Source organism: Moschus berezovskii, chromosome 11 (assembly GCF_049115385.1).
Source record: "Moschus berezovskii isolate FMDL1 chromosome 11, NW_MosBer_1.0, whole genome shotgun sequence".
In the NCBI taxonomy this organism is placed as follows: Eukaryota; Metazoa; Chordata; class Mammalia; order Artiodactyla; family Moschidae; genus Moschus; species Moschus berezovskii.
The window spans coordinates 20,024,108-20,044,362 of record NC_142470.1 but is presented as its reverse complement, the minus strand read 5'-3'; the positions used below and the strand labels follow the sequence as shown (position 1 = coordinate 20,044,362).

The window sequence follows — 20,255 nt, the reverse complement described above, 5'->3', positions numbered from 1 at the left end:
TTCTCAGGTGACTCAGTGGGTAAAGAATGCACCTGCCATGCAGGAGACACATGGTTCAATCCTGGGGTTGGGAAGGTCCCCTGGAGGAGGGCAAGGCAACCCGCTCCGGTATGCTTGTGTGGAGAATTCCCATGGACTGAGGAGCCTGGTGGGCTACAGTCCATGGGGTCGCAGAGTGGGACGTGACTGAGGAGACTGAGCATGCGTGCAATGGCTGGCCTACCTCGTAAACACACGAGAGACGAATGAATTTTATACATTAAGGGAGTGAATGTAACCGTCTGTGAATTATACCTCAATTAAAAAATAAAAAGTCTCAGCCTTCTTCTTGGCTTCCAGGGTAGAGACCCAGCCTGGAGAATGTCAAGGACTGGTTTGGCCCCTTATGCTGGGTATCGTCACCTTCCCCAGAGTTCCTTGGCTCCACCCTCTTCTTTCCATCACCACTATATTTTAGCTACCAGAAATCAGCCCAGGCAAGGCCCTGGGTCGCTGTCCTAGGCAGGTCATGCTGTCTTTGTCCAGATTTCCTCCAGCACCCTACTCTGGGCTTTCCTCGCATCTCCCAACCCAGCCTCCAGCTGTCCATCCCTCCCAAGGCGGCCAGGGGGATCTCTAAAAATACACATCTTTGCATGCCATTGTATTGCTTAAACTCTATCAGTGGTTTCCCAAGAAGCTCAAATATTGACGTTCAAACTCCTTAGCAGAGTTTACAAGGAACACCCCGCCCTGTATGGCCTTCTTTTTCTCCATCCTCCTCCTCTCCCTGGCCCTTCCTGGGCAAGCCTTCCTTCCCGGAGCCACTTGGATGCTACTCACCCTTTCTAACAGCCCAAGTGCCCCCTCCTCAAGGCAAGGTACCCCTAACAAGTACAATCAGTACTGGCGAACACCCCCACCAAAACTGGTTGCTTCCTGCACTCAGCAAAAAAACATACTGCGTCCGCTATGCACCAGGCACTGTTATGGGAAACAGTAGTGAACAAACAGACCACAGCTGCTGCCCTCATGGGGTTGACACCCAGGAACCTCCCTCCTCCATATAAATGATCACAAAGCAAAAGTGCTCTGGTCACCACTAAGCAAAGAGATCTCTGAAATTTTATTACTCCCGCTATCGTCAGCTGCTGCAAAATATAGGGGTTCCAAGAAAACACACAGATGACCAGCAGATCCTGGCCACCCGGCTGGACAAGTGTCTGAGGATATGAAGCAGGACATCAGTCCAGTGCTACTCAGAGCCACAGGGCTCCCTGTCTTTCCTGCTTCACTCATATCCCATCTAGGATCCAGACAGCCTCTTTACTCCTTCACCTCATCTCTCAGAATGTGACCTTTGCAAAGAATGAGCATTTCTTTAATAAAAAAAAAAAATCAGTATTCTTGAGAATTCCCTGGTGGTCCAGTGATGAGGACTCCCTCCATACTTCCACATAAGGGGGAACAGGTTCGATCCCTGGTTGGGGAACTAAGATTCTGCAAGCTGTGGCATGGGTAAAAAAAAAAATTAAAATAAAAATCAATATTCCTTATTTCTACAAAATAGTATTCAATGCAGCTGTTATTTCAAGCTTAGTCCATGGCAAGGGGGCCACGCTCTGGGACTCCATGATCTGATCTGGCCCTCCTCCAAGCCATACCCAACCCCCAGGGGCAGGAAGCAATGCAAAGGTTTAAGGGTCACAGTTTGGGTACCAGGATCCTAGCTGCCTCAAGGGGGTAGGTATTTACCCAAAAGAAATGAAAATTTGTCAATACAAAAATAGTACATAATACACAGGTATTCACAACTTAAACAGTCCAAAACTAGAAATCTTCCAATGGGTGAATAAATAAACTATGGTTTACCTATGAAATGGAATACTACTCAGCAGTAAAACAAACAAACAAACAAAAAAGATTAATATACATACTGCAGCATAGAAAAATCTCAAATAAGGAGGCAGAATGGAAAAACCAAACCAAAAAAAGAATACTCACCATATTATTCTACACATTCTAAAATATGCGTGTACTCTCACAGTGATAGAAAGCAGATTAGTGTTGAAGAAGGTGACACAAAGAACTTCTAAGGGTAACAGATATGTTCATTACCTTGACTGTGGTGATGGCTTCACTGGTGTATATATGTCAAAACTCATCATTCAAAGAGTGCAGCTCAAAACCTGCCATTTATTGCACATCAGTTCAGTTCAGTCGCTCAGTCGTGTCCGACTCTCCGCGACCCCATGAATCACAGCACACCAGGCCTCCCTGTCCATCACCAACTCCCGGAGTTCACTCAAACTCATGTCCATCGAGTCGGTGATGCCATCCAGCCATCTCATTCTCTGTCGTCCCTGTCTCCTCCCACCCCCAATCCCTCCCAGCATCAGAGTCTTTTCCAGTGAGTCAACTCGTCGCATGAGGTGGCCAAAGTATTGGAGTTTCAGCTTTAGCATCAGTCCTTCCAATGAACACCCAGGACTGATCTCCTTTAGAATGGACTGGCTGGATCTCCTTGCAGTCCAAGGGACTCTCAAGAGTCTTCTCCAGCACCACAGTTCAAAAGCATCAATTCTTCGGCGATCAGCTTTCTTCACAGTCCAACTCTCACATCCATACATGACCACTGCAAAAACCATAGCCTTGACTAGATGCACCTTTGTTGGCAAAGTAATGTCTCTGCTTTTTAATATGCTATCTAGGCTGGTCATAACTTATGTCTAAATAAAGCCACTTAAAAAAAGCCCACACTACATTGAGGCAGCATTTCTTACCTACCGGGTTCATAACAATCCCAAAATTTGACAACACACTTGATTAGAAAGATTGTAGGAAAATGGGGGTCTCTTTTAATCCCACTGCTAGTGGAAATTCAAAATGGTCAGCAAAATCTGATAACATCCATTCAAATTACGGAGCCACCTGACCCAGGACACAGCAATCTACTTCTGAGAATTCATCCTGGAGATACACATGCATAATTGTATGTGAAAAGGAATGATGTAGGAGCAAGATTATACCCTGCAGCACTGTTGGTAACAGGCCCCCTTCTCCATAAAAGTGAATAAGCCAAGTGTCCACCTCTAGGGCTGACTAATAAACCTCCCCCACATGGAATGCATGGTAATTTAAAACCAAGAAGGCTTTCTATACACTGATGGAGAAATCTCTCCCAGGATATACTGTTAAGTGAAAAAGAACCAAGATGCTAAACATGTGGATTATGACTTTGTATTTGAAAGTGTGTTAGTCACTCAGTCATGTCTGACTCTGTGCAACCCCATGGACCCCAGAGGCCCACTAGGCTCCTCTGTCCATGGGATTCTCCAGGCAAGAATACTGGAGTGGGTTGCCATTTCCAACTCCATTGTATTTGAAAAGGGAAAAAATAAAAATATGTGCTGGAATTTGCCTCTACTTGCATAAAGAAGCATCAGAAATGTATCCAAGCAATTCATACAAGTGGCTTCCTAAGCAGGGGCTGGGGAGGGGTTGAATGGGCAGGGTGTAAGGGAGACTTCTCATGTAAAACCTTTTATATTGTTTTGCCTTTGATACATGTGAATGTATTACCTGTTCAGAAAACAAAAGCAACCTTGTTTTAAATATAAATATCTTTATTTATATTAAAATATATTTTATCTTTTAAATATAAATTTAGAATCCCTGGCCTTAATACTTCTTAGAAGTACGTTAGGATCCAATGGGCTAATAGCCATATAAATGCTATTGATAACACAGGTCCTCAAAGTCAGAAGCCCACCTGACTCAGGATCACACTGAGCACCTCCTTAAAATGCAGATTCCTAGGTCCTACCCCAGACAAACCCAATCTGCATCCTTGGAGGCAGTGCCCCAGGATCCATAATTTTTTTAGGTTCCCCAGGGGATAGAACAGGTGCTAGAAGAGATGGCCCACTACTGTGAGATGGACGTGTACCCAGTAAATATTGATTCAGCACTGGCTCTGTGCCAGGCTCCGCTCTAGAAGACGCACACAGAAATACCGCCCCGTTTCCTCAGGGCAAATATTCCATTAGACACACAAACAAGGAGAGTATTAAATAGTGGTGCTTTCCAGGTGGCGCTAGTGGCAAAGAACCTGTTTACCAATGGAGGAGATGTAAGGGATGCCCGTTCGATCCCCAGATCAGGAAGGTCCCCTGGAAAAGGAAACAGCAACCTGCTCCAGTATTCTTGCCTGCAGAATCCCGCAGACAGAGGAACCAAGTGGGCTACAGTCCATGGGGTCGCACAGAGTCAGGCACGACTGAAGTAACAGCATGCATGCACAGGTGGAAGGCAGAGAATTAAAATAAAGAACCTAGAGGGACTCGGCCTCTGGAGGAGGTGACGTTCTAACTGAGATGGGATGAGGACAGGGGCCCCCCCTTCAATGTGGAATGGCAGGTGGGGGCCTTGTAGGCTGTGGGAATGGGTTGTGCAAGACCCAGATGGAGCCAGCATCATGGGAGGTGACTGGGCCAGTGAGCCTTGAAGGGGACACCTAGGGCCTGATAGTTAGGGGTCTGGGAGCCAGAGTCAAGTGTATGTGTTTTCTGTGGGCACGGGAAAACTACGAGGGATCTTCCAGCAAAAAAAAAAAGTCACATGATATTGTTTTTTAAAAAAGATAACTGGGGCTGCTGTGTGGGCAGTGATGAAAAGTGAGAAGGAGACACATCGAGGGGTTGTTGCAAAAATACAGAAGGGGTTGAAGGTGAACTGGAGGAAGGCAGAGGAGTGGATGGATACAGGACAGGTTTGGAAGGCATAGGCCATGGGGTTCAGTCCTCACTGGGGTCTCAAGGGGATGGTCAGAAAGGAGATGCCCAGAATGTTTGCTTGAACACAGGTGCCTGGACCCCAGGAGCCTTTGACTGAGATGGGAGAGACCACAGAAGAGGAGAAAGGATACATATAAGCTGTCCATCGAGAATGACATAAAGCCAGTGCCCAAAAAAAGAACCATTTAAAGCTGCCCCTGAAGCCCCTGAAAACAAGTCACGTGAAGAGTGTGATGTGGACAGGGCCGGGCTGAGGTCTGGAGAACAGTTGTGTCGTGGCTCCTAGAAGCTGGCCCAGGTCTAAAATGAAAGGGCCTGATGCTAAATTTCCCCTCCAGAGAGTCACCCTGTGAGTTTAACAGTGTTACTTGAGGCTGGCGCTCGCCTCCTACACAGAAATCAACACTCCTCCTTCCCTGCAGGTGACTTCTGGTTTGGTGAGAGCTGTGGGAGCTGGCTGCGGAGCTGTCAAAGCAGCGACTGTCCCAGCAGGGCCTGAAGGAGGAGACTGACCCAGGGCAGGAAGGCAAGAAGTTAACCGCCATCTGCCCAGAGAGAAGCAGATTGACCAGGTGAAGGCCCGATGCTCATCAGCTAAGTGGCTTAACTCTGAGAACATCAGGGTTCTCATCTAGAACATGGTGAGGATCTCACGAGGAAACCGAGAAATGGTGATGGTGGTTTAGTTGCTAAGTCATGTCCGACTCTCACAACCCCATGGACTGTTGCCCACCAGGCTCCTCTGTCCATGGGACTCTCCAGGCAGGAACCCTGGAGTGAGTTGTCATTTCCTTCTTCAAGGCATCTTCTCAACCCAGCGAGGGAACTGAATCTCCTGCATTGGCAGGCAGATCCTTTAGCACTGAGCCACCAGGGAAATGGAAGGCACCTAAAACAGTGCCTGGCATACAACAGGCAATCAAAGCGTTCAGTTCAGTCACTCAGTCGTGTCTGACTCTTTGCGACCTCATGAACCGCAGCACACTAGGCCTCCCTGTCCATCACCAACACCCAGAGTCTACCTAAACCCATGTTCATCGAGTTGGTGATGCCATCCAGCCATCTCATCCTCTGTCGTCCCCTTCTCCTCCTGTCCTCAATCTTTCCCAGCATCAGGGTCTTTTCAAATGAGTCAGCTCTTCACATCAGGTGGCCAAAGTATTGGAGTTTCAGCTTCAACATCAGTCCTTCCAATGAACACCCAGGACTGATCTCCTTTAGGATGGACTGGTTGGATCTCCTTGCAGTCCAAGGGACTCTCAAGAGTCTTCTCCAACACCACAGTTCAAAAGCATCAATTCTTCAATGATCAGCTTTCTTCACAGTCCAACTCTCACATCCATACATGACCACCGGAAAAACCACAGCGTTGACTAGACGCACCTTTGTTGGCAAAGTAATGTCTCTGCTTTTTAATATGCTGGCTAGGTTGGTCATAACTTTCCTTCCAAGGAGTAAGTGTCTTTTAATTTAATGGCTGCAATCAGCATCTGCAGTGATTTTGGAGCCCAGAAAAATAAAGTCTGCCACTGTTTCCCTATCTATTTGCCATGAAGTGATGGGACCAGATGCCATGATCTTAGTTTTCTGAATGTTGAGCTTTAAGCCAACTTTTTCACTCTCCTCTTTCACTTTCATCAAGAGGCTCTTTAGATCTTCTTCACTTTCTGCAATAAGGGAGGTGTCATCTGCATATCTGAGGTTACTGGTATTTCTCCCGGCAATCTTGATTCCAGCCTGTGCTTCCTCCAGCCCAACGTTCCTCATGATGTACTCTGCATATAAGTTAAATAAGCAGGGTGACAATATACAGCCTTGTCATACTCCTTTCCCAATTTGGAACCAGTCTGTTGTTCCATGTCCAGTTCTAACTGTTGCTTCCTGACCTGCATACAGGTTTCTCAAGAGGCAGGTCAGGTGGTCTGGTATTCCCATCTCTTTCAGAATGTCCCACAGTTTACTGTGATCCACACAGTCAGAGGCTTTGGCATAGTCAATAAAGCAGAAATAGATGTTTTTCTGGAACTCTCTTTCTTTTTCCATGATCCAGCAGATGTTGGCAATTTGATATCTGGTTCCTCTGCCTTTTCTAAAACCAGTTTGAACATCTGGAAGTTCACGGTTCACGAATTGCTGAAGCCTGGCTTGGAGAATTTTGAGCATGACTTTACTAGCGTGTGAGATGAGTGCAACTGTGCGGTAGTTTGAGCATTCTTTGGCATTGCCTTTCTTTGGGGTTGGAATGAAAACTGACCTTTTCCAGTTCTGTGGCCACTGCTGAGTTTTCCAAATTTGCTGGCATATTGAGTGCAGCACTGTCACAGCATTATCTTTTAGGATTTGAAATAGCTCAATTGGAATTCCATCACCTCCACTAGCTTTGTTCATAGTGATGCTTCCTAAGGCCCACTTCACTTCACTTTCCAAGATTTCTGGCTCTAGGTGAGTGATCACACCATCATGATTATCTGGGTTGTGAAGATCTTTTTTGTACAGTTCTTCTGAGTATTCTTGCCACCTCTTCTTAATATCTTCTGCTTCTGTTAGGTCCATACCATTTCTTTCCTTTATCGAGCCCATCTTTGCATGAAATGTTCCCTTGGTATCTCTAATTTTCTTGAAGAGATCTCTTGTTTTTCCTATTCTGTTGCTTTCCTCTATTTCTTTGCATTGATTGCTAAGGAAAGCTTTCTTATCTCTCCTTGCTATTCTTTGGAACTCTGCATTCAGATGCTTATATCTTTCCTTTTCTCCTTTGCTTTTCGCTTCCCTTCTTTTCACAGCTATTTGTAAGGCCCCCTAAGACAGCCATTTTGCTTTTTTGCATTTCTTTTTCTTGGGGATGGTCTTGATTCCTGTCTCCTGTACAATGTCACAAACCTCCATCCATAATTCATCAGGCACTCTGTCTATCAGATCTAGTCCCTTAAATCTATTTCTCACTTCTACTGTACAGTCACAAGGGATTTGATTTAGGTCATACCTGAATGGTCTAGTGGTTTTCCCTACTTTCTTCAATTTAAGTCTGAATTTGGCAATAAGGAGCTCATGAGCTGAGCCACAGTCAGCTCCCGGTCTTGCTTTCGCTGACTGTATAGAGCTTCTCCATCTTTGGCTGCAAAGAATATAATCAATCTGATTTCGGTGTCAACCATCTGGTGATTCCCATGTATAGAGTCTTCTCTTGTGTAGTTGGAAGAGGGTGTTTGTTTTGACCAGTGCGTTCTCTTAGCAGAACTCTATTAGCCTCTGCCCTGTTTCCTTCTGTACTCTAAGGCCAAATTTGCCTGTTACTCCAGGTATCTCTTGACTTCCTACTTTTGCATTCCAGTCCCCTATAATGAAAAGGACATCTTTTGCAGGTGTTAGTTCTAGAGGTCTTGTAGGTCTTCAAAGAACTGTTCAACTTCAGCTTCTTCAGCATTACTGGTAGGGGCATAGACTTGGATTACTGTGATACTGAATGGTTTGCCTTGAAAACAAACAGAGATCATTCTGTTGTTTTTGAGACTGCATCCAAGTACTACATTTCGGACTCTTTTGTTGACTATGATGGCTACTTCATTTCTTCTAAGGGATTCCTGGCCACAGTAGTAGATAAAATGGTCATCTGAGTTAAATTCACCCATTCCAGTCCATCTTAGTTCACTGATACCCTGAATGTCGATGTTCACTCTTGTCATCTCCTGTTTGACCACTTCCAATTTGCCTTGATTCATGGACCTAATATTCTAGGTTCCTGTGCAATATTGCTCAAAGTGTGGTGCCTAGCAAAACAGGGAAGTGACAACCAGCAGCATCTCCAGACATTTCTCTGGGGACTCAAGACCAGAACAATATAACAGAAGCACCAGAGAACATCACAGGGAGTCCTAACCATCACAGACCTTTGTGATTGAGCAATAAGAGTAGCAAAGTGCACCAAGATTGGAAACATGGACACAGCGGATATGGAAATCATTGATACTGTTGCACCAACAGATATATATCAACTCTATGCAAGGAAAACTAGAGACTACATCCGTGTAAGGCATCCATATAGGCACCTGTATAACACGTAGAAAAAGCAGCAAAGAAAACTTCAAATTTCCAAAGATAGAAATAGCACTTATCTCTTTTTTTTATTCTCTAACAACAAAGCAACAAAAGTACAAAACAGAAACAAACAAAAAGAATTCAACAGTCTGGAAATTTTATAAAGGTTAAAAAACTCACAGAATACATAGACAAAAGTTGATAATGAAAATTTCATAGGCCAACAGTTACATAATATGCCGAGAAAAACCCACTGCCTTAAACATCACAGAGTGAAATAAAAAAGAACATAAATGGACGCAGCACATAACCCAGTTATGTTTGCAGAAAAGAGCAAGAAAACAAACCCAAACAAGCAAGAGGAAGGAATGAAGATAAATGCAGAAATGTGAAAATTAGAAATGGCAAAAATGTAAGATTGATTTTTAAAAATTGAGGAAAAACAAGCTGCTTCTCTTAAAGAGTGAGATAGGTAAACTGTTGGATAGCCTTATCAAAGAAAACACCAAAAAAAAAAAAAAAAGAGAGAGAGACAGAAATTAGCAGAGACGATCACAAAACACAAAAATAGCTGATTCTATGCAAATAACTTGTAAAAGTCAACAATGTGGATTATTTTTGAGGAAAATGAAATTTACCAAAATTGATACAATTCTCCCAAAAAGGAAACTCAATAATCTTGGAAATTTGGAGGAACACAACTACTCCTAAAGTGCAACAAGCCCCAATACCTCAGAGTGACGTATTTTAAACTTTCCAGAAACGAATCATCCAGTCACCATTTAAAGCAGCAGTTCTCAATCTCAGCACCAAGACCAGCAGCATCAGCATCACCTGAGAACTTGCAGAAATGCAGATTCTGAGGTTCCGCATCACAGCTACTGAATCAGAAATTCTGGAAGGGGAGCCCAGAAATCCATGTTTTAACAAATCTTCCATATGACTCTGACCCACAGAGTTCTTCCAGCTGTGCCTGCTCCTTCCACAGCTCAGGCACGCGGGCCCCACCTTCTTCCCTTTAAGGTGGAGGGTAGGAAACATCCTTGGTGTCTGAGTGTCTCTCTCATTCACTCTCTCTCTCACACACACAGACGGATGGGATCTGCGCTGGGCTGCTCCTTCAGGAAGGGCAGGACCCAGCGCCCTCTTCCCCCCACAGTTGTAAATAGATCTCAGATCACAGGCCTCTCCACCCCAATCCTCACTCATCCCAGGGAAGCCCAGGGGGTTGTGAACCCACTGCCACGTCTATAAAAAAAAAAACAACACTCTGAGAGCCCCTGTTTGACTGTGCTGCACCCAGGGTGGTCTCCAGCAGCTTCAGTATCACTGGAGAGCTGGGGAAAAATGCAGAATCCCAGGCTCAGCCCAGACATGCTGAGTCGGACTCTGCATTTTGTCAAGATCCCCAGGGGACTCATGTGTCTGAGAAGCACTGCCTTCAGCTCTGGGCTTCCCAGGTGGCGCTAGTGGTAAAGAACCTGCCTATCAATGCAGGAGACCTAAGAGATAGGGGTTCAATCCCTGGATTGGGAAGATTCCCTGAAAGAGGGCATGGCAACCCACTCCAGTATTCTTGCCTGGAGAATCCCATGGACTAAGGAGCCTGGTAGGCAACAGTCCATCAGGTTGCAAACAGCTGGACACGATTGAAGCGACTTAGCACGTCTACAACTCTAGGCCAGGGCTGTGCAATAGAAACAGAACTGAACCAGATGTATCATATAAAATTTCTAGTAGCCACACTTTAAAAAATAAAAGAAACTAAATTAATTTCTAAAATATATTTCATGGACTTCCCTGGTGGCTCAGTGGTAAAGCATCTGCCTGCCAATGCAGAAGATACAGGTTTGATCCTGAATTGGGAAGATCCCCTGGAGAAGGAAATGGCAACCCACTCCTGAATTCTTGCCTGAAAAATTCCATGGACAGAGCAGCCTGGCAGGCTACAGTCCATGGGGTCACAGAGTTGGACATGACTTAGTGACTAAACAACAACAAAGCACAGATCAACAGACTGACCATTAATGGGCAAATTGTTGAATTTGGATCAAAGGTCTATTCCCCTCTACTCCCCCAGCCCACCCAGTTCTTTCCAGAAGCTTCTGTCTGGGCATGTTTCCTTATCTGGAACATGAAAGAGTTAGATTAGATCTCTAAAGACCTGGTCAGCTCTAATATTCCAGGATTGTTTCTTCTGTTCATTCATTTAGCTGGTTTTCAGGAGCTTACAGTCTAGCTGGGAACACAGTCTTCCAATGATGCCACAAGAAAATATACTAGGGAACCATGGAGGGTGTTATGAAGGAGGGACAGGTGTGCTCAGTGGTATTGGGTTGGCCAAGAAGCTCATTTGGGTTTTTCTGTACCATCTTACAGAAAAACCCAAATGAAATTTTTGGCCAGCTCAATACTAGTAGAGTCTGAAGGTGGGGGCTGAGGGTGGGAGACGAGTCTGGGGGAGCTGATCGGGGGGAAACAGGCAGTAACAGGGAGAGTAGGATGTGGGGAAGGCTAGTCATTCCAGGGAGCAGGAAATCAGCTCACACGCAGCAGGGCGACCAAGCCCTGAGGACTCCAGAAAGCATAAACAGGCATTCAGCTAACATTTGTCCAGTGAATCTAAGCTGCGTCAATGCAGATCATCTTGACCTGATATTCTTGCAGGGGCAGAGAAGAGAACTTTGGGTAATATATTTTGTTTGTCTCTAGAATGCCCTTTGAAGAGCTGACTCTCTAAGACCCACATCACTAAACAGACATCCACACTCGGATATGGAATCTTTCATCAGCCAGCCCATAGTCAGCTTCACAGAACCACGTGGTTAAAGAAATCCACCAGTGACTCCGCAGACCAGGTAATGCTCTCAGGGGCAGGTGACAGTCACCAATGCACCAAAGAAACTCATGAGGTGCCTCTGACAGCACAAGTGCCAGTGAAACGTAATATTTTAACCAGCACCACAAAACAGGCTAAGGTACTGAGAAGAACTTAAACATAAAAGGGAAAAAAAAGGGGAGGGGGGAGGGACGGCTCTTTTCAAGGGAAAATCATTTGGTTTCTCAAATGTTCGTGAATCAAAATATAAACACAGGGTAAATTACCAAAGATGGTATGGGGCAATGAATCAAAAATAAAAGGAAGGCTCCAGTAAACAAGCAAAAGCTGCCTTCCAGCTACACGGAAAAACACTCTAGTGCCCCAGGTAAATAAATAATAAAAGGATGTGGAAACAATACACCTTGAAAACTCCTGATCCTTCTCTGCTCTCCTAACCAGAAGCAGTACTGACGGGTTCATGCTGCCTGGGTTACATTCCCGGCTAGCCTTTATTTATCTAATAACACTTGTGTCCTTCTAACTGAAGCTGATCTTTGTATTTTATCAGTGTTTCCCATTATTTTAACCCAAGCTCCAGCATTAACCCCCAAACAAAAGTTATCTGACTTCTAGACTGGATGAATGCTAGAAATAAGAATATCAGGGTGTTCAGTCCCACTTTTCTTCTCCTGATAGGAAGGCTCTTCGGAATATGTATCCACAAGGAAAAAAATACAACAAGGCACAGTGATTTTCATTCTGCCATACCTCACTCTGTTTATATATTTTTTAAAAAAACTTTAATTCATTCAGGTGCTGTTTCACAATTACAGCCTTAATCTGACTTGCTCATTATTTTCTTAAACACAAGTCATTCGTGTAACCAATAGGCACAGGACAAAACTCTAATGCTTACTGCTGCTGCTGCTGCTAAGTCGCTTCAGTCGTGTCCGACTCTATTCAACCCCATAGACGACAGCCGACCAGGCTCTGCCGTCCCTGGGATTCTCCAGGCAAGAACACTGGAGTGGTTGCCATTTCCTTCTCCAATGCATGAAAGTGAAAAGTGAAAGTGAAGTCGCTCAGTCGTGTCTGACTAGTAGCGACCCCATGGACTGCAGCCCACCAGGCTCCTCTGTCCATGCGATTTTCTAGGCAAGAGTACTGGAGTGGCTTGCCATTGCCTTCTCCGCTAATGCTTACTGAAAAACACCAAACCAAAAAACACACAAAAAAGGAAAGTGGAAGTGATAATAATCTAAGGTCACAGAATTTTATGAGAGGCAGAAGGGGCTGAATAAGGAAGAGATTAAGGACATGCACCTTTTTAAGGAAGAAAGCTGGTAGCAAAGAAAGGTCTAGAAAAATTAAAATGTTGACTCACTGTCATTTCCTCAGCAGGCCTAGGAACAATTCACACTTATCCTTTTTTTTTTTTTTTTAACAATTTACTTTTCTTAGGCCAATGCTGGTGCACCTTCACTGCATAGCATCCTGCTGTTTTGTCAGGGCTGCCAATAAAAGGCATCGCCAGCCCAGGATAGTGGGCTAGGCTCCTCGGTATCTGTCAGACCCACCTCCCCATGGGGTGGAGCAGCCTTTGAAAGGAGCTGATATTAAGGGACCAACCCACTTGTTTTTTGAATGTCAGTGATTCTTAGAACACGTCCTGGGATTTGATCACTCTTGATTCAACACGATTTGACTCCCCTTCACTTTTCTCTGAAAGCACAGAGATGATCACTACTATCCCATTTTACAGATGAGGAAGGTGAAGGTTTTCTTTCTCGAGGACTGTGAGCTACAAACTGCCTGATGATTAGGATTGTCTTTATGTGGTTAGTCCAACATCCCACGCAGAGTAAGATGTTACTAACAAAGGGCTTCTTTTTATTCTTAGGTGATGGGTGGCTGAACAGCAAGTAGAACACAGAAAATGTAATTTCTAGCCCATGCCACCAAGCTGCAGATCAGAAACCTGAATCAGAAAAGGCCATGGCATCCTAATCACCATTCCCCTGAGAAGGTAATAAAAGCACATGTCCACAGTCCCTGAAAACAGGCAACCATGGGTGGCTCAGTGGTAAAGAATCCACCTGCCAATGCTGGAGGCATGGGTTCGATCCCTGGGTCAGGAAGATCCCACATGCCTGGGAGCAACTAAGCCCCTGTGCCACAAGTACCGAGCTACCCGCTGCAAATACCGAAGAAGCCTGTGCTCCGAAACAAGAGAAGCCACTGCAATGAGAAGGCCTTGCACTGCAACTAGAGAATAGACCCCATGAGCACTCCAGTACTCTTGCCTGGAAAATCCCATGGGCGGAGAAGCCTGGTAGGCTGCAGTCCATGGGGTCGCGAAGAGTCAGACATGACTGAGTGACTTCATTTTCACTTTTCACTTTCATGCATTGGAGAAGGAAATGGCAACCAATCCAGTGTTCTTGCCTGGAGAATCCCAGGGACGGGGGAGCCTGGTGGGCTGCCATCTATGGGGTTGCACAGAGTCGGACACTACTGAAGCGACTTAGCAGCAGCAGCAGCTGCAAGTAGAGAAAAGCCCACGCAGCAATAAAGGCCCAGCACAAGCAAAAATAAATAAATGAATAAAAAAGGAAACTCTCTACAAAGGATCATGTCCAGATCTCCCCTGGACATGCAGAGTGTAGCTGTATGCCCTGGACCCTGAAGACTCTTTTGTCACCTATTTTATCTGTACTTTTCTTAGAACCAAGTGCAAACAGTTGTTAAACCACAGAGTTTCATCTACACTAAGTGGGCTTCTGTCTATGGGGTCACACGGAGTCGGACACGACTGAAGTGACTTAGCAGCAGCAAGACAAGGTAGTATTATTATTTAAAACCTACCTGCAAGATAAATTATGGCAAATCCATATGGTGTAACATTACAGTAGACTAGTTAATGGTGAGAGCCAAAGTATAATATATGAAGGGAAAAGCATGTAAAATGTGTAAACCCCACGGACAGAGAAGCCTGGTGGACTACAGTCCATGCGGTAGAAAAGAGTTGGATGTCACTTAGCGAATTAAACAATAATAATGATCTATAAATATTTCCCAATGATTATGTACCAGATTTATAATAATTTTTTAAAATAAATGATTTTAAGGCTCTAAAATAATTATCCCACTCCTACATGAGCACAAAGAAGTACAAAAAAGGACACTCATTACAGTTTGTTTGTAATAGCAAAACACTAGAAAAATGTCCATCAATAGGAAAATTCAAATAAATTAGGTTACATTTAGTCAAGGTAATACAGCCATTTTTTTATAATTATGGGCTGACATGAAACTATACCTAAGAAATGGGATTCAGGGCAGGGAAACAAGGTGCAGGATATATGCTATCATTTGTATAAAATTATTTTTAAGAATATGCTCATATTTATTGGTACAGGTACAGACTGTCTCTGGAAGGCTTGCCTAAAAATTATAATAACATTGCCTTAAAAGAGGGAAAACAAGGGGACAGGGAACTGGAAAACAGGTGAGAAGAAAGCAGATTTTACTGGACAGCCTTTCTTTGTCATTTGAATTTTTAATGATGTGCATGTGCTATGTTCCTACAAAAACAAAACCAAATTATAAAGAAAAACTGAAAAGCTTTTGGCGGGCATAAGCTGCATCATATTTTTCTAAGTGTTTCAGCACCTTATTCCATAGTCCCCTGAAGGGCAGCCCCCTAAAAAAACATGCTGCCTGAGCAAGCAAATCTCCTCAAGGTCTCCCGCACCCTCATGAAGACCCACCCGGCTCTTCCTGTGACGTCCAGGGCCAGCCAAAGCAAAAGCACTGTGTCTTCTGACAACATTGGCACATTCTCACTTGTATGTAGTAAATAAGAAATATTTTACCTTTCAGCAAAGATATCAAGCTTTGCCAGCTCATCAGAGAGGCCGACAAGGGAATCCAAGGTCCCCACCTAGAAAGATGGGAGAGAAGTTAGGGGCTCAGACTTTGAAGCAGGGGGGTGGGGGAGTGCCCCTTCAACTCCAGGGCAGGGAATTCTCTAACTTCCATCTTGACTTAGTTTTCCTTGGTCAACGGTCAGACTGGAAACCGAGAAGGGCTCTCAAGAGAAACCAGTGGATTTGGGAATATTATTGTTATTACTATTATTTTATTTTTTGGCCAAGAGGATAAACTGTCATTTCAGCCACAGGAGGAAGTGACTATGTGTCCCGATCTGCCCTCAGTTCACTTTCCTCTAAGAATAGCAGTCTGGGGGATTCCCCTAGCAGTCCAGTGCTCAAGACCACACTTCCAAGGTTGGGGGCGCAGGTTTGAACCCTGGTTGAGGAACTAAGATCTCACATAACCGAGTGGGATAAAATTTTAAAAGAAATGACAGAAAAAGAGGAGGACAGTCAGCTCTTCAGGGGATTAATCCTCAGAGCCGAGGAAAAGATGTGACAAAAAGCCAATCAAGGAAGTTATCATTTCCGAAAGCCTCTCTCCTCCAAGTTAGTACGGCAAAGCCTTCTGTCTGGCCCTCTCTGCTGTTATTAACAATGACCTTTCTGGGGCAAGCCCAGCTTTTCCTCCCACTCTCATTTAGGAAAGTCCTTTTCTTTTCAGGATAGGTTCCTTATGACGACCTGCTTCTTCATGTGGAAATTGCTACCGTGTCCGAAATTGTCTTTAAGGGTCTGCTGCTGCTGCTGCTAAGTCGCTTCAATCGTGTCCGACTCTGTGCTACCCCATAGTCGGAAGCCCACCAGGCTCCCCCGTCCCTGGGATTCTCCAGGCAAGAACACTGGAGTGGGTTGCCACTTCCTTCTCCAATGCATGAAAGTGAAAAGTGAAAGTGAAGGCACTCAGTCATGTCCGACTCTTCGTGACCCCATGGACTGCAGCCTACCAGGCTCCTCTGTCCATGGGATTTTCCAGGCAAGAGTACTGGAGTACAGTGTCATTGCCTTCTCCCTTTAAAGGTTTACTCACAGAATCAGAAGGAAAAAGTTCGTTCTCACATCATCAACCACCCATCAGACATTGAGAAGTAATTAGGAAACCATGAAGTCTGGATATTCCTAGAAGTGTTATTCCTTTTCAAAGGACTTGATTTTCAGTAACTTCAGGCAGAAGTCAGGTCTTTTTTAAATCTGTGTACCCTTGGGCTAATACAATGCCTCACACGTCGTAAGCAAGCAATGAGTAAATGCTTCATCCACTAAGCTCCAGATATGTGACCATGGACAAACAGCGGCAGGCTGGAAAAATCAGCAAGAAATGGCTCAGAAGCCAATGTCGCTGCTTATCAGTTCCACAGCCCCAGTCTCCTTCCTCAGCCCATCCCGATCTATAATGTGGGAGTGGTAACAATGCACTTAACAATGTGGTGTACAGGCCTCCAATGTTCCGGTCCATAATCTCGAGCAAATGCAGTAGCCTCATCAACAATGATGCAGCTCTTTTGCCAGAGAGGCAAACTGAGGTTTAAAAGAGGATTATATAGCAATTCACTAGAACTGCCTCTGGGCGCTTAGCAACATCCCTCCAGAACCTGGGGCTTCCCAGGTGGCGCTAGTGGTAAAGAACCCGCCTGCCAAAGCAGGAGACATAAGACATGCAGGTGCGATCCCTGGGTTGGGAAGATCCCCTGGAGGAGGACATGACAACCCACTCCAGTATTCTTGCCTGGCAAGCTACAGTTCATGGGGTTGCAAAGAGTTGTACAGGACTGACTGTTAGCACACATGCACTCCTGACCCCAAGAGATATTTGTAGGGCAGAAAGACTGCTTTAAGCTTCTTCTCCTGAAGGAAGCATGGCATAGTCTACTCTTTTTGAAGTTAAGAAGACTACACAGGAACTTCCCTGGTAGTCCAGTGGCTAAGACTCCATGCTCCCAATGCAGGGGTCCTGGATTCAGTCCTTGGTCACAGAATTAAAATCCCATTTGCCACAACTAAGAGTTTGCTCATTTGAAAAAGACCCTGATGCTGGGAAAGACTGAAGGCAGGAGGAGAAGGGGACAACAGAGGATGAGATGGTTGGATGCCATCACTGACTCAATGGACATGACTTTGAGTAAATTCTGGGAGTTGGTGATGGACAGGGAGGCCTGGTGTGCTACAGTCCATGGGGTTCGCAAAGAGTCGGACATGACTGAGCAACTGAACTGAACTGAAGAGTTTGCTAAAGACTCCACTGCGTAGCCAAATAAATAAAATTTTTAAAGGATTACCAAATTCTTTTTTTAAGATTTCACATATCTTGATCCTCTGTCATGTCTGTTTCATTTTAAAATCTCTTTCCGCCATCTATACAGTTATCACTGAACCTCCTTCCTTCTCTCTCCACCAGAACCAGAGGGATGCTGGATTGCCCATCCTGCTCCCAGCCCAAGAACGCAATCAAGGATGAACATCTCCAAGCCTGCACATTTAAACCATGTTGGTTTTCTTTGATGTTGAAGACAGAAAGGATCTGAGAACAACTCCTGAGGACCCAAGTGTGTAAGACACCCTTTCCACCTTTTGAAGACACTGCTAGCCACACCCTTGTCTCCTGCTCATTCTGTCTGTGGCTCTATGTCCACAGTTACCACAGTTAATTTGGGACTATTCATGAAGTCCCCACCCAGGCCAGTCCCATCCAGACCCCCCTGTCCAGCCTCACACCCAGGCTGAACCTCAGTGTTGGTGCCTTTGACATATTTTTTCTCCTTGGCTTTCCAGAAGACACCCACCCAAGCCCATGACCTCTTTCCTCCTTCCCAGGAAATTGTACCTTGAAGTCAGGAATTGTGAATTTGGTGTTATGAGACAGGTTAGACTTGGAGGTTACTGTGTTCATCCTCTCCAGGGCTTGTAAATTTTCCTTATCTCCGGGAGCAGAAATTAACCAAAATTCCGACATGTTTCCAGTTGTCTTTGATCCAGCTACTAACCAGAACCACAGCAACACACATAAACAGAAACAGGAGGAAACAAGTGTCAAATATCTCTACCTCTTCACCACTCCCTTCCCTCAAAATTAATCCTCTCCACTTTTCCCACTTCCCATTTGTTCCTTCTCTGACCTTCCAGTTCAGATTCTATGGCTCCAAGGACAGCTATGTGCCCCAGGCTTATCTCCACCTGGAAAGCCCTCGGGTCTTCACAAAGACTCCCAAAAATCCTCCTTCCCTCGGGTGATTCTGACTGGTTTTGAGGGGAGGAGGAGGAGGACTGCGGTTTCTGTCTCTATTTCAGAGAAAGACCCACACCGGATATCACAAAGCGGGGGACAGTAGCCTGGGTTTGGGCACCTCCTGGGCTATTTTTCTTCCCTCTCCTGGGATGCAGGATCGGGGGTGGGGGCTGTGTATGTTTGCCGGGGTACAGGAACCAGACAGGAGGCACTTCCACAAAGGGCAGCCTGGGCAAACCCAGATCTTAACTGACCAACCTTGAGATTGATGCTAGTTTAAAAAGACTTCAAGGGACTTCTCTGGTGGTCCAGTGGCTAAGATTCACTGGCCCCCCAGTGAAGGTGGGGCAGGGGCCTGGTGAACTAGATCCCACATGCTGTATCTAAGACCCAGTACAGCCAAATAAATATGAAAAAAAAAAAAAAAAAGACTTCAGAAAAACCTCTCATTTTGTAAACTAAGGTTGAGGGGGAGGGAAAGAGGGGACTATTAAAGTCATTTTTCCACAAGACTAGGTGTCTATTCTGCAGAGGTGGGTAACATGCTGAGTCTGGTTGTAAGTTTCTGTCCAGCGTCTAAAGTCGATTCGTTCTGTTCATTCAAACGTGTACACACCCACACCTTTCTCCCCTCGGCTTGTTCTTCCCTTCCATCGCCTCCCAAAGCAGCTCCCGGGATGGCCAGGAAAACCCCCAGGATAATAATAGCCAGAGGCCCATCGTGCAAGCTCTTCTGATCGACCCCCGTCTCCCTCCACTCCAAGACAATCTTCAGCTCTCCTAACCTGGCGCACACCGAACGCAGTTCCTTTCGCTTTCGATCGCTGATGGCCTGGGGACAAACGTGCCCCGAGGAGATGCCACCTGCCCCGGCCCTTGGGAGGGCACAGCAGAGACGCCGGCTCCCGGGTTCCCACGGAGAAAGCTCGTGGAGGGCGCGCGTGGGCCGAGGAGGGACGGGGACCAAGGCAGCTCGCTCTGGTCCCCCGGGTCGCGACGCGCGCCCTCTCCCCTCGCCGCCTCGGGTCCCCGAGCCGCCGCGCGTCCTTACCGGGGGCCCGCGGGCCGCGCAGGCAGGCAGCGGGCGGGCGCGGGGCCGGAGCGCACGGCCGGCTCCCGGGAGGCAGCGCTTCTGCGTGGCGCCCCGCCCTGAGTTTTTATCCGAGCGGGAGGCGGCTCCCGCCCCCGGGCATTTGCATACTGGACAGCCCGCCTCCCGCCGCCGCCGGGGCCGGGGGCGCCGGGCAGCTGGGGCCACCGTGCAGCGCGAGGGGGCGGCGATCCGTTCCCTTCGCGTCTTGGCCAGATCCCCGAACCTGGATCGGCTTGGGCTGGGAACCGGCGGGATTCTGGAGAGCATCAGACGGGGGTCCCAACCCCGCGACGGTGGAGAGCGGACGACCGAGAGAAACAACGGAGGCGCTGGGGACCCGGACACCTGCCCTCCTCGCGTCTCTCCACCCTCT

The 20,255-nt window shown here is 46.1% G+C and overlaps 1 protein-coding gene across 9 annotated transcripts in view; it reads right to left on the bottom strand.

Moving 5' to 3' along the window:
• The window catches only part of ATP6V1C2 (ATPase H+ transporting V1 subunit C2), a 64,314-nt gene extending 44,403 nt beyond the window's left edge, over positions 1–19,911 (bottom strand). For 4 of the 9 annotated variants that reach the window (XM_055401081.2, XM_055401086.2, XM_055401085.2 and 1 more), the window contains exons 1-3: positions 19,575–19,911; positions 18,388–18,539; positions 15,507–15,574 (exon numbers count right to left, since the gene is read on the bottom strand). In XM_055401081.2, coding sequence (XP_055257056.2) covers positions 15,507–15,574; positions 18,388–18,516 — 197 coding nt within the window. In that variant the 5' untranslated portion in view covers positions 18,517–18,539; positions 19,575–19,911. Of the gene's footprint in view, positions 1–15,506; positions 15,575–18,387; positions 18,543–19,574 lie in introns of those variants that run through there. The other 5 variants (XM_055401088.2, XM_055401089.2, XM_055401082.2 and 2 more) reach the window with 4 other exon arrangements.
• Between the last annotated feature and the right edge of the window lie 344 nt (positions 19,912–20,255).